The following is a 20,453-nucleotide window of genomic DNA, read 5'->3' on the forward strand; positions in this document are numbered from 1 at the left end:
TTAATTGCTTGCACATGTCTGAAGCACTGTTGCCTGACTGAAGTGCCGTATCTTTAGATTAGGAAGAGTTCGCAGTGTGATTGAAATTGCCTTTGATTTAGAACATGTGATTGCTAATACTTTCCACTGCCCTATGGGGAACAGTGACATCATAAGCAGTAAAGTTACCATTGGTAGTTTTTCTCGGAAACGAAAGGTTCACCCCTACGTGACCTGTGTGTTGGTGTGTGTTTGTGTGTGAGATCATGGTTTGCGGGGAGGTTTAAGTCACAGACACTTGCTCATTTACAGTGTGTCTCATATAGACATTATATAGGTGACGTCATTAGCAAGCACTTGAGGATTCCAGATACCAGATAGTCAATACAATGAAAATACAGATTTAAAGGATGGAATGCAATGGTAGATGCAGTATTAAATGAACACTATAATTGAATGCGTTCCAGGCCCCGGACTCCTAAGTTCCTCCAAGTCAGATAGCTAATGAGAAGTTATACAAACTGAGAAGGATGTCAAAATAGGGCCTGTCAAGGTTTTCATCTTTCTTACTCTGGCAGTAAAACATTCACATTTTATAAGGTTTTCAGTATCTTTGTCAAACAGGAGTGATTGTGACATGTCTTAGTCAGCTCTGGGCTCGGGTACAGGAGACTCCCAGCTCAAGGATCCCTATGGTTGTAGATTCCCAGAAGCAGGACATGTGCTTAAAGTCCACCAAGGCTTGGTTTCAGAAGAAAAAATTGAATATTCTAGAGTGGCCGTCACAGTCGCCTGACTTGAACCCCATCGAAAATCTCTGGTGGGATTTGAAGAAGGCGGTTGCAATACGCACACCAAAGAATATTACTGAACTGGAGGCCATTGCCCATGAGGAATGGGCTAAGATTCCTCAGGAACTCTGTCAGAAGCTGGTGTCTGGCTATGCATCACGTTTGCAGCAGGTCATAATCAGAATCAGAATTCGGTTTATTCGCCATGTATGTTATACAAAAACGGAATTTACTGTGGCAGGAAGGTGCAAAACACTAAACATATACAGATATTATAACAGCAAAAGGGTGCTCTACTAAGTACTGAAGATGCTTTTCATGAAGGGGTTGAATAATTTTGAGACTGCAGTAAATTCATTCAAGTCATTAAAAGTAGCATTTTGTGTTGAATAAAATCCTTGTAATATTAGTTTCATTAAACTACTTAAACAATTCTTGCAAACAGCTGAGAAATGGTATATTTTGCCAATAAACCTAATGTGCAATGGGGGTTGAATAATTTAGATTGCAACTGTATATTTGATATATAGCCTTACCACAGTACTTGTGTTTATATTTCTTTATGTATTGTATTACTATGTTTATTGCCTGCACCAACATCACCAGAGCAAATTCCTTGTATGTGAAAATGTATGTGTCAATAAACCTGATTCTGATTCAGAAATTTTAGTGTTACTGTGGCTCTATTATCTCAAGAATTTGGCATTGTATAAAGTTGCAAGTCAGCAGGTTTATTGCTCAGTACCAAATGATGTGCAGTGTTGATTGGCAGGTGTGAGATTGTTAGGATGAGTGTTTTGAAATAATTAAGTATAAACATGTTCAACGCCATGTTGAGCTGAACTTAACAGTGGAGCCATGGATCTCGCGATAAATAATAATAATCACAATCGCCCCCAAAGGGCACTGCATTAGCGTGCACCACCAACAGGCACTGCTCTAGTGTAATTATAAAGGCAGGTTTATGTGTCTTTGTCTGTGTTTTTGTTTATCTGTGGCTCGATTATCTCTAGAACCGTGCATTGTATGAAATTCGGCAGATGTAAAGCTCCCAACTGTATACTGACAAATGTTGGGACAGGCCTATCTAGTATTCAGTTTATCTAGAAATGTGGGAATATCTAGTATACCGATACCTAGAATTGTGGGTACATCTTTAATACTGTATATCTAGAAATGTCTAGAAGATCTAGACATGTGGGTAGAGCTACTCCAAATTTCTCTATTCAGTCTTTGCTGGTCTATAATGTATTGTGTCAGTAAACATGAACAAGGACACTGCAAAAGAACTGCTTTCTGTAACCGAATTCCCCGTTCCTTTTGCTCGATTCTTATGGATGACGCCCGGCCTGCTTCTCTTTTGTAGTCTGCTTCATCGTCCTCATCATCATTATAACCGCCATACTTCATTAAATATTAGGATTGTGTTCCTCCCTTAATTCCAATTAGTCCTCTGTTGTTGAGTAGGTATCCATCATCCTGCTGCTGTAATTGGTATCCTTTTGAGTCATCCATCACCGACACCTTACATAAAGATGACACCGTATTGATTTTGCCTGGCATGCCTGGGCTTAACAGCATCAATCTCCAGGTGACAGCTTTGGCAGTACTTGCGTGCCACCGTTGCTAATGTGCATTCTATTAGACCGGCCAAGTCTGACCAATTAACCACCCAGGAACGGCGAAGGCCCCGAGGTCTACCAGACATCAGCAGACATCAGGAATCGTAATGAGGCGCCAAGTCCCAGAGACTGTCAGCGAGTCCTCTGTGACCCCATTTCTCTGTGTGAAACTAGTAGGAGAGGAGTTCGTTTTGCCTCCCACCCTCCCCATGTTAACGAGACTAGAAGGACATGGTTTCAGTGTAGCTGACTGCTCTACTGCTCAACCAGTAACGAAGAACTAGAGCTGTATTTTCCTTCCTGCTTGCTTTTCCTGACTAGGCCGAGGCCTGAGCTGGATGTTAGCTAACATTATTAGACACAGCTTAAGTCAGAAACATCCACCATAGCTTGTTTGTTCTCCTCATCAACCCCCTTCCATCTCCCCACCACCAGACACACATGCACACACACACTCCTTGGCACAACTCTTTAGCTGGCACATCCACTGTAACAGCTGTGTTCATGCCACACACTGAAGGGTGGGAGCTGAAATGAGACAGGCTGAAAACAGACTGACAGACAGGGGAGGGCCGGGCAGCCAAGTCCATGGTTCTGGCCCTGATGTCATACAGAGATTACAGCCATCATGACTTTCTTTCTCCTGGAAAAATAGCTCTTGCAGTGAGGAGATGTTGGCAGTGTTGACCTGGAGACATGCTACTGTTCTCCAATCTAAAACAATTGTTCACTTGTTACCTCCCACATGAAAGCGAAGTACATCATTTCAAAGATGTTGCCTCATTGGTATTTCTTTTTTAATCTACTGTATCTGTTGATGTTCTTAATTAATTTACAGCATTGTCGGCTATTTAAAGTATGAGTTCATCTGCTCTAAATATTTACACACTCATTATGATTTAAAGCAGAGACTTAAGTAGACTCTCCAGGCGCTGAGCGAGCAGGTTGTTGTTTGTCATACTTAACCTAGGGAACGGCCTACATTTCCCTGATTAAGATGTTGGCTGCGTTTAATGAGACAGGTTGGGCAGGAGGGGGGTGGCTGAGAAATCAATTGATATTGATTCAACTGGTATTTCAGAGACGGGCTTGAAGAGCCCTGGTGTCGATGCTGTGATCAGATATTGAAATTAATGGAGTAGTTCATTATTAAAGAGGGTTTCAGTGGAGATGTAAACTGATATGACCTCTCTTCAATGACAGGATGTCATTTGATTGGGACAATTGAGTGCACTTAGATAACCTGATTTACTGTGGCTTCTTATTGATTGTCGCTTGCACAGCAAAAAGTGGGCTTATTCATTTCAATGGTTACAATTTTGGAAGATTCTTCATCCTCCTAGCTGGGGGTTGAACCCAGACGTTGTAAAAGTGCTATGCCTGAATACAAATTAATTGGCCATATTAGAAGACAGAATTGGGCTATTATGGGACCCAGATTGGTGGTTATTCATATCTTACACAACAAGCTCTCTATAGGACATCACTTTCCCTTTTACCTTTTCTCCACCTGTCTATTCTCCTTGACCGGATATCTTCATTAAAATCTATGCTGGTGTCCTTGCCACAGCCACTCTATTCCACTGGTTATTTTGACCAAGTCCCTACCACACCGACCAGCAGTGTGAGACCACATCACAGACTTCCTCAGATCTCGGATGGCAGCATTGATAGCGTGTCTCAGACTACAATTCATGGAACAGCAACTAAGTAATTTGTATTCATGCTTTGATGATATGACGTGATGACTTGATGCTCATGCTAAATTCATACAGCATTCATTTTGGTCATGACATGCTACTGCATTATTGTGATGTTCATGGGTTCTCTAGCAATTTGTGTCTGACACAGATCATTTAGTTTTCTCACCCATCTCCGCTTAGGCCTAACATCAGAAGTTGCAGCTGTGCTTTGACTCTGATAAGATTGTATCACCTTGTAAAACACTTGAAGGAACTTACACTGTCAGACAGGCAGGCTAGAATGACTTGTCAACTCTTACAAACATGTTCCCCCAATGATGTTATAGGACATCCATTATGTCATGTCTTCCACTTTACTTGAATTCTGTTGTAAGCGCAGTCAGACTAGCATTTGGTACCATCAAACAACATGGATTATCTTCATGAGAAAGCTATTTTGTCTGGGCCTGTTTTATCACTAGCGGGAATCAATTCTAGAGAAGTCGAACCCATAATTTGGTGCAGAAAACAGGTTTGACATTTAGCGGTTGACATTCAAGAAAATCTCAAAGTGTCTTCTCTCCTGTCTGTCTTTCATATTCACTGGCAGGTAAGCAACATTACATTGTTTCAACTGTTGAAGGTTTATTTTTATCTTTCCGTCAGAGACGGCCTGCTAAACATAGCTAATATAACTGTGGTTTTTATGCCTATCTAATAAGTACAGCATTACCTTAGAGACAGTACTGAACGTTTCCATCCTAGTTGTGAGGTACCTAGCAATGGTGGTGACAGAAACATGTTGGTGGCCATCTTGCTGTTTGTCATATCCTTGATCTTGTAGCGGGGTTTCCTCGTTTAAGATTAGCAATACTTAATTTATAATAAAGTATGTAGTTCTTGGGGGCACCACCTCTTATTTGTTGAAGGGACAGAGGAAACCTTATTGAATAATATTGAATAATAGCCTTCGTAATAATCAGTCTAATCTTAAGTAGTGAATTCTATGAAAGTAGAGCAGATCAGATAACGTGAGTGATACGCGAATATTATACACAATGATTTATTTAGGAAAATGTAATTATAATGAACAAATACCAGATAAGTTATGGGTTAGTCAGAGTAGTACAGTGGCTGGATGCAAATGAGGGCGAGCAACACAATGGCTGTGTAGAGCGCGTGTGAAGGGGGGAGGGAGAGAGAGAGTGAGAGGTAGAGAGGGACAGGTAGGCCTTTCTGGTAACAATGGACGAGCAAGGGCAACTGACTTAACGAGGGTTAAGTTAACTCATTTGTAAACTACAATCAAACATCAACAATTTAATCACAACATGCCAATATGTCACAAGTAAGAAATATTGCAAATCGCAGTTACTTTTGTCGGTTTGAAGAAGGAGTCAAAGGTTCGTTATGTCCAACGAATAGAAAGCGGAATCTCTTGTCAAAGTTCCGGGCGCTCAGTGAATGTGCCAATTGAGAGGAATAGGTTAGAGAGTGACGCGTTCACCTCAGTTTAATCCTACGAACAAGCGGGGGTGATTGTATGTTTGGGTTTTTATACTCCAAAGAACAAGGGGGGGGGGGGGTCCCCGTGAAGGTGACCTCTTTCATTGGTCAGTTTCTCCCCACCTGGGCGTCGTCCTGAGATCTGCCTAGGTGTGAAGTGGCTGGCTTTTGAGTTCCGTTATTTCAACTGTCCATGGAATGCTTAACCTTCAGAATATAACAATACAACATTCATAAATGGTTTTGTTAGTATGGTACAATCATTTTGATATCAAGATTGGCTGACTTAACTATACTTGAAGGGAAGTTATAATCAAGCCTCAATTAAACAACGTTCTAAGTAAATGAGATAAACACACATTATAACACATCAACTACTGTCATTGAAATAGTGTCCATGAGCCATGTAGTCCTTGAGAATATGTTTGTAAATCCACATAAAAAAGTTCTTCCTTATAAATCCTTTGTCTGATACTGTGGGCCGTGTGGCCTCTGGCCCAGCATGGGGTCAGAAGCTTTGAAGCTTCTCTTCTGGGAGAAGGACAACGGGGGAAGACCCTTTCCTTGTCGGGGGTAGGAGAAGGTGTGATGGTACCGTGTTTTGTCTGTGGACTGTGCTACAATCTGTTGTGTCCCTGTCACAAAGCTGTCACCTGGGGCAGGTTCCCCATCCATGAAGTCATTGATCCGTGTTCCACCCACACAACCCCCCCACCCCCTCCGCGGCAGGCCAGTCTACTCATAATGCATATGAAATGGAGGGCTCAATAACCCCCCCCCTCTTCCCGCGCCTCATTAACTTCCTGCTGATTGATAAACAGTGAGGTGTTGCCACCGCTGTGCAGCGACAAGCTCCACTGGAGTTAGATGGCAGTATGTGTGTGTGTATGCTCGCTTAGCCGGTGGTGCGTGTATGTGTGTGTCATCTGCCACCTACAACTACACTTTTGTGTAGCAGGCCAATTATGTGGTCTTGGTGATACCTACAGTATGAGGGTGGTATTGGTGATACCTACAGTATGAGGCGTATTATTGGTGATACCTACAGTATGAGGGGTGGTCTTGATGGTTCCTACAGTATGAGGGGTGGTCTTGATGGTTCCTACAGTATGAGGGCTGGTCTTGATGGTTCCTACAGTATGAGGGGTGACCAGGTTTCAGTGGACGTTGTAATATGTATGCCCCCCTTTCATATTTACAAATTACTCTCCATAGTGTTACATACAGAATTCCTACTATATGTGTTTTCTCGAACATAATGTACTCTTTGTCCCTCCCCCTAGTGTACCCTTGTTTACATGGAATAGATTTGCACCTCAGACACCAAAGGACCTGGTATTTGTTTGCGAGAAGGTTGGACTCTAAGCCTGTGTGTGTTTGTGTGTGTGTGTGTGTGCTGGACAGATGTTGTGGTTCTGCCTGTCCGAGTCAGACAGGGAGGACTAATTAAGACTTTAACTCGTCAGAATAACACGTCATTTGATAGGACAGCCCACTCTCTGCAGCCCAGCTTTGATCCCCTGATAGTTTCCAGCTCTTTGGCTCGATAAAAGATATTAACAACACTGGCTTGCAAGCAGGCTATCTACAACCAACAAGTCCAGCACCAAATGCTGTAACCTCACACTCCCAAAGCCCTTAGTGGTGAGGTCAGTAAAAACAATCCCGTCCGCTCCTGATAGGCGTTTCTTCAGTGCGGATTAACAGCCGCTAACCATCATCTTATGGCACGCTCACACACACTGAGCCCACTTACATGGACACTCACACACACTGAGCCCACTTACATGGACACTCACACGGCATCATCATGAAGTCATCATGGAGTCATCATGGAGTCGTCCCCCCCCCGACAGGTGTTGATCCCTCCTCCCCCCCTCCCCCTGTCCTCTGCTCCCCAGCCTGGACTGGCTGTCCTCTTTCCCACTGAGGGACCACACTGACCTTGGTGAATGTATGGTAGAGCAGCCAAGAGAAGCCCCTGTTCCACCCCTCACCTCCTACCCCTACTGATGTCCATATACAGGGCGGGGCGTAGTGGAGAGGAGAGAGAGGGAGGCAAAGTGGATAACAGGATGGGGGGTGGGGGATGGCAGTGAATAAGATCTCTAATTGGGTTTACCCGAGACAGTAATGTTTCAGTCATTCATCTTGCTTTGTTGACGTATTGTGTAAACGGACCACATGGTAACCTCTCCAGATTCTTTCACTGTGTAATGGAAGGATTGGTACGATCCATCTCTCCAGATTCTTCCACTGTGCAATGGGAGGATTGGTACGATCCATCTCTTTTTCAGTTTGTTTTCCCTTTTCAATGTGGTAATGAAAAACTCTCCTATAAAAACCTCCAATGTCATTTACAGACCAAGCAAGACATATCTTTTTTGTTCATGTTAATTACACTTAATTACAATTCAAGGTAACGTGGACATATCTTACCTTGAACTAGCTATGTATTGGTATTGAGTGTGACATGCTCCATGTGACAGCACATGCAGTGTGCATGCGAGTGTCTGTAGAGTGAATCTCAATGCATCTCTGGGCCAATCCACTATCTCCCAGAGAGGACCCCTGCTTTATATCACTTACAGCTGCTTCATTCAATTGAGGCTTTCCTAAGGCACAGCTAGTTTTGACATCAAGTCACACTGCTTTGATCGCACTATTTATCTACCTTCGCTCGGCTGGCAGTGGTGGAATAGCAAAAGCCTTGATGATTGATGATCTGGAGCTAAGCCTCAAGGGTCACTTTTAAACTGAACATCTGTTGTTTCACCATTTTACCTCTAGGGGGCTCTTTGCGCAGGACTACACAGAAACACATTACCAGGATGATGGCAGTCCAGTCACCCGCTCCCACAAGATCCCGGTACGGTATATAGCCTAGTTTCTAATCATTCCTACTGGAATCACTTACTCTTTGATCTGTTTGGTTGTATTCTGGTGGACAGTAGACTTAATGTGTTATATATTTATTGTATTTTTGGTGAACTCCGACACTTGAATGTGAGATTCCTCTCCATTTAGTAAGGAACAAAGGCAGTGCTGATATTTCAGGGGTACTCTTTCTCAAACCATCAAAACAATTGTCTTTGTTGATAGATACAAAAGTGTTGGTACAATGGGCCCATTCTCTGCTACCATAGTTGTTGTTGAAACGCAGACACATCAAGGTGCCCCACAAAAGCTTGGGTCTTGAAACAGATCTTGTAATGCATGGCACAATTTCAAATCAAGACCTAGACAAAGGTACTTCTAATTACGGTTCATGATCAATTACTGTCATCATCCAACCATTACGCGAGGCGTTTGTATACACAACCACAATTGGGAAGCATATGAAGTTACACAAAACAAAGGGTTGAATAGGGTGAGGATCTATCCAGAAAGGATTACTGTAACATACTGTAGATCTCTTCCAGCCCAGTACTGAAGTGAGATGTATGTTTCGTCCGGAGCACAGTGTGGGGTCCAGAACCAGTTGTGTTGGGACTTGAGGAGACCCATCACTGACCGTGCTTGGCCAGCTCAGCACATTCCTGCCATTCCACAGGTCTCACACAATGAGGGAGTTATACTTGGCGGGAACAAAATGGATGCCCTTTTGTGGCTCCATCATCCCATCTCTATGGAAGCAAATCGTTACCAAAATTCAAATGCAAATGCATTTCCAGAAATGCATTTGCATTTTAAGAATGTGGCTGCGTTATTTGACTCATAAATGAAATTAGTAATCAATCATCCTATTTGCATTTTAATTTTCTTCTTCAAGAGTGCTCAATCTTTCACTTAATTAAAATGAAAAAGAAATAGACATTTGAGATTTAATTTTCAAAACATGCACCAGCAAATAGATACCAAAAATTCAATTTGAAATGTAAAATTTGAAAATTAAAATGCATTTCCAGAAATGCATTTTCATTTTAAGAACGTGGCTGCAAAATCCTGACCACAATTCAAATTCAAATGCATTTCCAGAAATGCATTTTCATTTTCAAGAACGTGGCTGCAAAATCGTGACCACAATTCAAATTCAAATGCATTTCCAGAAATGCATTTTCATTTTAAGAACGTGGCTGCAAAATCGTGACCACAATTCAAATTCAAATGCATTTCCAGAAATGCATTTTCATTTTAAGAACGTGGCTGTAAAATCGTGACCACAATTCAAATGCATTTGCAGAAATGCAAAATGAACGAAAAAGCATTCTGAGCGGCGCAGCAGAGTGACGTCAGTAGCCGCTCTTCTTCAGCTCCCTGCTGACCGAGCTACCCATCTTGTTCGGTAGGGAGCGGTGTGCACATCTGCATTGCAATTACATTGCAAATGTGCCGGGAAATTGATTGAATTGCTGGGTCTTTAGAGCAGCGTAAAAATAGTTTAGCTGATTTGAGCGAAAAATAGTTTTATGTAAAATAAACAGCCGTTTTTTCAATTGACCCATCTTTAAGTTTCTTAGCCTGGTTTTCCATCGTTATATTGTTACTATCTAGCTTTCGATGTGTCAGTCCCACTGTTGTGTGTGACTATAAGCTATGACAATGACACCCGAAGTGCGTTCCTTATATCCAGTTCAGGCCTATTCCATAATTGTGTTTGATTGCTGTCACGGCAGAAAATCCCGCTTGATGTTGGAAATGGAAGCAGGGTTTTCAGTGCTTTAGTGGCGATCTCAGGATAGCCTTCATCCAAAACACCGATAGAGTTGTTGTCTCAAACAGGCTTCATTGAGTGGTAACTATCACTTGTCATGTGTCAAGAGGAAGAGACGCGCATGATACCGTTCAATAAAGCCCACAAACTTGCTAAAAAATGAGTAAACACATGTCTTTGCAGAGCTTTTTTGCTCAGGGGAAAAGGCCCGCGGAGAAGGAGAGAATCAGGTCATTTTTCAGAATAAAACGTCTTTAAGATTCTGCTAATCAATTAAAAGGAAATAATGTTATTAATTCTTTTTTGTGCGGCCCGGTACGAAATGACCCACGGACCGGTACCGGTCCGCGGACCGGTGGGCACCGGTTGGACGCACTGTTAATGTATTGGGCTGTCTGTAGGGGAGGAGGCCGGGGCCCCCCAGAGGGTTCAGCCTCGTGTCAGAGACGAGGCGTTCTTGGGGAGTCAGTCAGGAGGCTCAGCCTGTGTCTGAGGCCCATCAGCCCTCCCCATTCTCATTTGTCTTCTTTATTGCTCTCTCTGCTCCAGTGTGCTGTAACTCTTTAGACATATCCTCTCCCACCCAGAATCAGTACCATGCCAGGTACCATAGACCTTGAAACTCTGCTTTTGCACAGTTTTTTAGCTGCGTTTGCACAGTTTTTAGGGGGTGTTACAGGGTTATTTGTAAATAATTACATATTTGGAAAACAGAATTAATAATAATATATCTGTATAATCTGTATAATATATATGTATGAGTAATAAAGAGTTGGTTCCAATCGCAAGGTGTAAAGCGGAAATTTGCCTCACCCTAGAACAATGTCAGCAAATTCCAGTGCCATCATTCTTTAGAAAGCCTAGAAACAGACGGTCTATTCGTATCCCCTAAACCAATGCATCACAGTCAGTGTTCCATCAAAGATGCAAAAGGGTTGGCATTAATGCAGGGTGCTATATCCAGCCTCCTGGCTTTGCTCTGCTACAATGTCTATCTATATTTCATGTAACGGGTTTTCCTGTCTTCCCACACCTGGAGATCTGGCAGGTCTCTGGGAGGAACAGGACTGTCGAGGAGATGGGACAAATGAGAGGGAGGGAGGTAGAGAGAAACTGAAATAGTGAAGTTCACTGTAATAGTCATGGAAATGTAGGCTGAGCCATTACAGGAAATAGTAAGAAACACCAACCTTCAACTACACCGGCAACTTTATATGTATAATGCAAGACCAAGTTAGCCACTTCTGGCTTGCCTTCAGCCGCAGAAAGACATCCGTTCAGACGCTGAACCTGCTGAATCAGCAGGCACCCCGAGCTTCTTAATTTAGCTGAGAGCAAAGCGGAAAACCCACATTTCTGTGTTTTGCTACTCGTGTGTTTGTGTGTGTGTGGGAGGGGGGGTCTCGGACCCCACCTGTGAGCGGATTTCATCGACCAGCAGCCAGCCATACAATAATATTGGAGGAGTGGTTTCCACCCTAAACCAGCCACTTCCTCCCTTCCATTCAACAGACAGATCTGGGGCCTCATGTATAAACCTCGCATATGAACTTTCCAATCATGGAAAAAATAGGTGTGTGACTACACACATTTCCATACAGATTTCAACCAGGCGCATTCTGAAGGGGAGAAATGATGTAGGTGAGGTTGACTGAATGAGAAAACACAATTTACCCAACCATCCTCCACCCCCATCCTCCTACTCTCCCTACTCAGCACAAATACCATTCTTTCCCTTTTGACCCATCAGTCCCTTCATCCCACCCCAGGAGGTCTGGATTATACTACATGTCAAACCCAGTAATCCTCTTGGTAAACTGTAGCTCTTGATAGAACAGAGACAGCATTAGCTGGCCAGCTGGACAATTCCTTGACATCTATCCATCTTAGACTACTTAGACCGGTGTTACTGAACATAAATATTGAAATGTTTGGTTGTTTTTTAAGTTGACCCCGATACTCTTGACCTGGTTTCTGACGGCCAGTTGTGTGTGTTTTCTTCTAGGTGAACTGCTATTACCATGGCGAGGTGGAGCGGTATGCCCTCTCTGACGTCAGCCTCAGTGCGTGCGCTGGTCTCAGGTGAGTGGGTCAGCCGCAGGGCCGACTGGGTGGATCGGGGAAGGTCATCAATGCCCTGCCGAGCTATGAAATCAGCCTTAGTATGATTCTGCTCCACGCATCAATGATCCCACAGATTAAACAGTTACATTGGCCCAAAGCAAGGGCATCTCCTGTATCTGGCATGCTCCCTAGTTATGTCCATAAACCCTGTTTCTCACTCTATATGGTCACTGGAAGATACAGTATGTATGAAGGCATGTAAACTCAGCCTAATTATAAATTATAACACTGTTGTTAATGAGCCAAGACCATATCTACACAGGGTGATGAGAAACAGTCAGTGAGGCTGTGGACCAGTCAGGGGTTTCAGGGCTGGGGAGGGCTCACAGTTGTCAGAACAGGAGTAATGGTCCTGGTAATATTGCTGGACAACATCAGGAATGTTTTCTGGAGAACCAGCCAATATGTCTGCACTCTCCAAGGAGTGATACGGGTAATTGTTAAGTCTGTGTATTTTTTTGGCCAGTACTTTTTTCTTTTGTTTCTGCAACCTGTCTCTAGATAGACAGATGCTGGGAGCTCATTTGACTAGAAGTGTTCCATTGGTGCACAAGCCAAGACAAATTGCTCTTGGTTTGAGTTGGCAGCAGTCTAGGTTTGGGGATTTTAATGTAAGTTTATGTGGTTGTGAATGTTGTGCGAGGTTGCTAAAAACTGAGATGTTGGCCAGTCTCAATGGATGAAGATGTCACTTTAAATCACTGTGGCCTCTTTTTAACGTGAGAAAAGTTTGCATGGAGAAATAGGAGCCCCCATCATTTTGGCAACATCAAGAAGTGGATACTACTTATTAGGTAACATGTCTACCACTAGACCTTTCCCCCCATAGCTAACAACAGTAGCCATTTATTAGGAAACCGCTGATCTGCTACGGATGCTGTTGAGTTAATCTGCTGCCATGGCTCCTGCTAACCACAAGACCAATTCACTACTGTAGTTTCTAATGTACAGTGTTCACCCACAATTCCTGCTGATTCTTTGAAAACAGACCTGGGTTGAATGAGTATTTCCCTTAAAAAAATATGCAGGTTTCAAAGCACCATATTCTTTGATTTATAATCGAGCTCACTCAATGTATTCCAAACATTTTAGACACTCCATTTTCAAGTCTGGCTTTAAAACTAAATACATGCATTGACATGCCTTTGTCTTGAAGTGTCTAAAGTCTATCAAGTGTAAAAAAAAATGTGTCGTGTTCCTGTGTTTCCCAGGGGCTTCATCTCAGCAGGGAACCGATCCTTCGTTCTGGAACCGTCAAATGATCCCGCCAGTGAAACCCACTGGATCTACAGGGCTGAGCATCTGGACATCTCCGGCGGCACCTGTGGCCATGGTTTCAACATGACCTTGCCTGAGGCACGTAACCTGAGCCACACTCCCTTCAGGGACTTCAGCACCAGGGTGAGCCCCGGAGAATTGAATACCAGAATGCCATTTTATCACGCTACATGCTACAAGATAAGCATACCTGTATTCTAGGAATACATGTTTAAGGTACCCACAAAAACGGCTTTGTATGGTTAAAGCATTTACCTTGATTTAACAGACTTATGGGTAAGTGGGCGCCACCTGTAAACGAGGTGGTGCCTTTGGAAAATATTTTTTTGGCGTGTTTTTTGGCGTCTTATCTATTCCCAGTCCATTAAGGATGAAGAGAGTGTGGAGTGGGAGTGGAAAGCGGCTCTGCTGTGAGTGGAGTGCCCGCTCTGCACTCCAGATCAGATTGCATGCCGTTTATCATCTAGCAAGGGCCTTTTAGCAGCCTTCTCCATCTAGATTGAAACAAACTGCTCTCCTCTGAGCGCAAGCGGAAAGAGTATACTTAAATCTTATTGAAATGTATTAAATGATAGCTTAATTCATTTAATTATCTGTTCTAACTATCTACACAGTTTTAATTGTACTTAAAATTGACAGATTTTGTATATTAACATACTTATTGACAACTTTAATAGAATAAGATTCATTTATATTTTGTAAGTATACTTTAAGTATTATCTGGTTTTGTTTGGGCAGCTCTCTCTCTTTCTCTTTCCCTCTCTCTCGTGCTCTCTTTTTCTCCCTGCTGCCCAAGTGTCCCAGAGTGTAACCATAAATCTGTTGGGAGTGGGCCCTCCAGCAGAGGCATGCGTTCACGTTGGAGGGAGGTGGAAGTGGTGATGAGGAGAAGAGTGAGAGATAGGTGCACAGGGGAACACTGCCTTCGCTGATGTCTATCTGACCGTTGAGAGATTGTACAAGCGGAGCGCTACGCTGTGATTTATCGGTTCAATACAGAGACTGGGCGATTCTGTTGGGGAGGAGATGGGGGAGGGTGTTAGGATTATGGTTTCTATTTAATGCGTCGTAAAGCATAATAGAACATAAATACCTACACAGCATTGGGATATGGTGTATATTAAAACTGATGTCATTATATTGTTCTTCATCCCTGGATCTGTAAAATATGTTTTCTCAGCATACTACAGTAGAAACATAAATAGTTTTTTCGACTGGAGCTTTCAAACCATATACTGTATAGCAAATCTTTATGTGACCATATCAATTGGATTGTTAGTGCACAATTCTCCCTGCACACAGTCTTGTAAGCAGTTGACCTTGCATCTAATATTATCCCCATTAGCGTCTCGTCTCTCGCATAAAGGGAAATGTATTTTTATACTCCAGTTAAGTTGGAGTAAAATATATATAAATATATATATGACCTTAAAAATAATTACGTTAAAAAACATTAGGTTTTTAGGGCAGAATGATTGTTAGTTCTGAGAAGTTAAGACACTAGACATTATCTGGGTAACATTTCCTGACAGTACACGCAGTACACACTGATGTCTGAAGGATATATATGAAATGGAATTTGTGTTGTGAGTACTTCGATGATTCAGCACTAGCTAAGGGAAGGTGGAAGGAAGAGAATTAGAGAGAAAGAAAGGTTGGGCGGGTGGACTGTGGGGTTGAGAGAGACAGCAAAGGGGAGTGGGGAAGGGTTAGAGAGAGGGAGAGGTAAAGGGGAGATGGAGGGAGGAAAGAAGAAAGTGGGAGAAAGATAAAGAGAGGGGGGATAAAGGAGGGAGGCAGGGGAAAGGGAGGACTATTCCAATGATTTATGATGCTCTGAAAAATATGGTTTTATTCTTCAGGGTAAGGGATTTATTTTCTCTGTCTCTCGATGGCTTTTTATCTGATGACATTGCCCCCCTTCATTCAATTAGTATTGTGCTTTTATGCCCCTGCTATCTGGGAAATGTCAGGACTGAAGGAAATTGCTGCCATAGCACACGACCCACCAGTGGAGAGAGAATGGTCAACCTTGTAGACAAAACCCTTGATGCAATACAAGATATAAAGGGAGTGATATTTTCTTAAATGGAAGTTGTCATCGAGAGACAGTCCTTGACTCTGTAATCTCCAGAACAGTAGTGATGGTAAACAAGAACGAAACAGGAGCGGCCTGGAAATAGGAGCTAACAGGGTTGTCATTTCTAACGAAAGGTGTGTGTGTCTATATGGGGCTGTAGAGAGTGTGTGTGCTCGGAGACAAGCTGACATTGTTGCTGCCAGAGAAAGCTATAGATTGGGCCACTCTATGCTGGCGCTAGAGAGTGCCCGAGTGACGATGGTTAGATTGAGATTGAGTTAAACGCTGAGATTGTGTTGCTAAATCACAGTCTTTTCCCACTCGCAACACAAAGCATCTGTTCCACAGCTGGAAGCCATGTTCCTCTGGTTCTGGCTGAACTTCAAATCAATATCATCTCCACAGTTTCACTAACCCATCTCCTGCCATCTAAGTATGCTGTTAAAGACATTGTGAAGCAGTCACATAAATCAATGTCTGGCACAGACACACATGTCTCAAACACTGATGGCTCTGTGGCTGTGTGAGATTAAGAGAATATGTCCAGGTGTTTTGGAGTCAAACAGTGTTACGAAGTGTGTTGGTGGAGATCTCCAAACCTTCTGATTTATGACTTAATAAGGCCAGCCAAGGGAACGTTATCATGGGTCCATGTGACCTTGGCTAATCTCATTCATTGAGTCAGACAGGAAGCCATGCTGATTGTTTGGCAGCAGCTCAGTGTTGGTTCCCTCATGTGTGGGCTGTGTCGTTCAGGTGTAAAGCCCTATCGAGTGCAGTGTCTGCTATATGTAGACGGCCCTTTTTAGAGGGCTGTAAAGTGTGTCCTCTCTGTGTCCTTTCCTCTGCCCTCCTATTTCTTTTATTTTCTCATTCTCTTTATTTTTTCCTTCTCTCTCTCTCCCTCCCTTTCACTACCTTTCTCTCCCTCTCTCCCCCTTCTTTCTCTTTCTCATGGTATGCCCCTTTCTCATGGTATTCTTTATACATTTTTACCCTCCCTCTCTCTCTCATTCCTTCTGCAGCACAGGCGACATGCCCAGAGCACCACCAAGTACGTGGAACTGATCATCGTGGCTGACAACAGAGAGGTAAGCAAGGAGTAATCTGTGGTAACCAAGGCCAACCTCAACTTGACCTCTGCCCCTTACTGTCACATCCCACGGGAGTGGGTGGCAGTGGGTGGACACAGGTCACCCGCTGTCACCCCAAAAGACACACATCAGATGGCCCATTCCCAGCCTTCTGTTGTGTAAAGTATGTTTTTTAATTCAGTACCTCACTGTAGGACAGCAAAGACTTCCTCACTTTCTCTGTTAAGACATTTCATAGTTTGACAATAAATCTTTCCCAGTCCACTAGTATACATATTATGATGCTTAATTTGATAAAGAATTTGAGACGTGTTTGAGACTTTCTAAGGCTATGTAAGGAATTGGGATAGTACAAACTACACAGTTCTGAAGTATTGACAATGTTCTACTTTACTGTGGTGTTCCAGTTCCAGAAACAAGGCAAGGATGTGGAAAAGGTCAAACAACGCCTGGCTGAGATTGCTAACTATGTTGACAAGGTAACGACCAGATCTGTAGCCCTTCCCCCCCCCCACAAACACACACACATGCGCACACACCCATACTAACACACATACACACCACTCTCCAATGAAATATGGTTTATTATCCATTGCTTTAGTCAATCCAGCAAAATCGAACTTACCGGTTCATAGAATAATGAGTGGATGATTGAATGTATACACCTGTTCATGAGTACATGAGTTTGAACTTGTGAGTTTAGAGTAATGTCACAAAAAAAATCTTCTTCACCTCAGTTCTACCGAGCCTTAAACATCCGTGTGGCGCTAGTAGGCCTGGAGGTGTGGAGCGACTCGGACAAGTGTCCCATCAGCCAGGACCCCTTCACCACGCTTCATGAGTTCCTGGACTGGAGGAAGGTCAAACTGCTTCCCCAGAGGCCCCACGACAACGCTCAGCTGGTCAGGTACCTTACAACAGACGGCGTAACACTGTACTACAATATACACGGAATACCCTACACTACTGTCTGAGTTTCCTCCCAGCTTTGAAGCCAGTGGCAGTCCTAGCACATTTGGCGCCCCGGGACAAGGGGAAGGTTTACACCGCTAATGTTTGAAGCAGTTTGGACTGGTATATCTGAAAACTTTTTTTGCCTACAAAAATATTCCATATTTTATAATTACTCCCATGTTGTCTATGCATTCAACCTCACCACTTGGACACCAGACTGGAGTGTTTGTGTCAAAAATGCAGGAAATTGATGCTGCACGTACACCGTCCTTAATTTTCCTGGTCAAACCGGTATTTGGGGGTTGACAGAGTCCGTCCGTAGTCATAATGTACTGCTCATGCTTCTTGTTTTGTTGCTGAAACATAGGATACATATATGTGATAGGCTCTTGTGAAAAGGGGCCGTTGTTTATTTTTCTCATACCTTAGTGTTACGATAATTAAAACTGGCCCGACTTCTATATTAGATTGCTTTAGTCTATCCAAACCAAACTATCACTTTACTGCAATAATGTTTTAAGTTTGTTAGCTTTTTTGTCTTTTTGAATTCACTAATAAAAAGATTTAACACTTACTGCCTACTCGGAAGTCGGAATTTCCGAGTGTTATTAAAATGGTTGTGCACTATCCTACTGTCTAACCGCTGCCTGTGCACATGTTTCTACAGTGTTGGTAGGCCTATGCGTGAAATACGAGTGGTCACATACAACTAGCCCGTTTTTATCCACTGGCGTCCCGAACAACGGCTATCCTGGCTAGTTGTATGTGACCTCTTGTGCCGGGACGTTTCTGCTTGAAATACTCCAACATGCACGTTGTGCTCCCATGAAAGGCAAGTTCCGCCAATAGTATGTGCTACCAGAGAATGTCTAATAGGGGAGAACTGCCACTCTCGGGAAACTTACGGGTTCTGAACTGGTTGCAGTTCCACTCTAGTTCCATATGAGGGCGCTAACGGGCGAGTGCAGAATGAATGGAGGTCAATGGAGCTATACCCCTCAAAATCCACTTTTCTCAGGATCTAATTTTTTGTCTAGTAATTTAAATGTTGAATTCGAAAGGGGAGACAAAAAAAATACACACTGCTGGGTGTTAGATTTTTTTTTGATTTCTCAACAACAATCAGGTGAAAGAGACAAATTTAGCCGTTTAGCTCCATAGACTCCCATTCATTTTGCACTCGCTCGCGATCACCCCCAGTGGAACTCTGGTGGAACTGCAACCAAATTCTGTACAATGGGGCTTAAAGATCCTGTAAAGTGGAATTGAAAATTAGTTTTAAGTTCATCACACCACAAAAGAATGTGTTGTTTACTACCCATCCAAATTCGAATGAAAAAACCCCCCAGAGAAGTATGTTAAATTAGGCTTTGAAATCGTGAGGAAAATCAGAAGTCTTCTCTGCTTGAGACTGGGGGGGGGGGGGGGGGGGGCGTGTTGCCTGAAGGAGCTGAAGCTCCGCCCCCTCGAATTTATTGAATTTTGCTACAACAGCCACACTAGCTAAATCAATTGCAGATATCAGATCAGCCATACCTGCAGTCTCTTGAGTGTTTTATGTGTTATTTACTTTGTCTTTGCATTGTACTAGCTGAGTAACAGAATGCAACGGTCTGTGATCTGACGTAGATCGGTCGCTGTGACATCGATTGGTCGGGTTTTGGCTCCGCCTATACAAAACCTGAGCTGAAAACGGAAGAGAAACTGTTCAACGTCTAACTCCACATTTCAGTGCAACAAAGTTTTCGCGCATTGCACACATGCTTTCAGGAACTCATTTCACACGTATATAATGTACTGAGAAGCAAATCATGGAATTTGCTTTACTTTTTTACTGATCTTTAATAGGGAGTCGAGAGGATCTACGTAGACGGGCTCTGGCCTAGCTCTGCTAGTTTGGCTTCGTTTGCACTCCGACATTCTCGTAAGCACCATTCTGTCTCGTCTTCTATTGGATTGCATACGGGAGGGTAGCGTTAAACACACACTGACAGTCGAAGCACTACAGCGCCGCACTGATCAAATCGCGTAATTGTAAGCCCTTAAAATAGGTTGTATGAGCTCAAATGAGATTGACTAGTCGACAACAGAAATATTTGTCGTAATTATTTTTGTTTCAGCCCGAGTTATGTGTACCCACTTTAAACAAACATAGGCTACTTCATTTTACCATTACAATTATTGTTACTGCTAGTGTTACTGCCAACTTGTATTTACCTGTCTACACACAAATGGCTGAAGCAAATGCACTTCATAGAATTAAATTAAATTTGTTGTCATCATTTTGCATAGGCTTTACATATTTTGCTATACATATAATCGTATTTAGGTTATACCGTCTGAATTACATACCTGTGCAAGGGAGCCCATCTACTGATAGAAAAGCGAACTGCAGCCTTGACAGGCAGGAAAAAATCTGAATGCGCCGCCGGCAGCAATTGAACAGAAACAGGAGGAAAATAGCTTTAAACTAGCTTTTCCAGGTGTGATTTAGAAAGAAAGAAAAATTCTGGACTTATCTAGGATCAGTCAAGAAAAAAGGACCCCTGGAATTTGATCGAGAAGATATGTTTTTCTAGTGCTGTCGAGGATTCTTTAGTTTATTTGTTGTAAAGTTTTTCTTTTGTTGGTTAAACGCACATAGGCATAATTACTAGTGCTTTCAAACGATTAAAATATTTAATCGCGA

At 42.9% G+C, this 20,453-nt stretch overlaps 1 protein-coding gene across 2 annotated transcripts in view; it reads left to right on the plus strand.

Annotated features, from left to right (window-relative positions):
* Positions 1-20,453, plus strand: part of LOC134031100 (disintegrin and metalloproteinase domain-containing protein 12) — a 106,273-nt gene that overhangs the window by 37,339 nt on the left and 48,481 nt on the right. For both annotated transcript variants that reach the window (XM_062474599.1, XM_062474600.1), the window contains exons 4-9: positions 8,371-8,449; positions 12,240-12,316; positions 13,570-13,759; positions 16,742-16,807; positions 17,218-17,289; positions 17,548-17,717. In XM_062474599.1, coding sequence (XP_062330583.1) covers positions 8,371-8,449; positions 12,240-12,316; positions 13,570-13,759; positions 16,742-16,807; positions 17,218-17,289; positions 17,548-17,717 — 654 coding nt within the window. The remainder of the gene's footprint in view (positions 1-8,370; positions 8,450-12,239; positions 12,317-13,569; positions 13,760-16,741; positions 16,808-17,217; positions 17,290-17,547; positions 17,718-20,453) is intronic.

Source organism: Osmerus eperlanus, chromosome 12, assembly GCF_963692335.1.
Source record: "Osmerus eperlanus chromosome 12, fOsmEpe2.1, whole genome shotgun sequence".
NCBI classification, from domain to species: Eukaryota; Metazoa; Chordata; class Actinopteri; order Osmeriformes; family Osmeridae; genus Osmerus; species Osmerus eperlanus.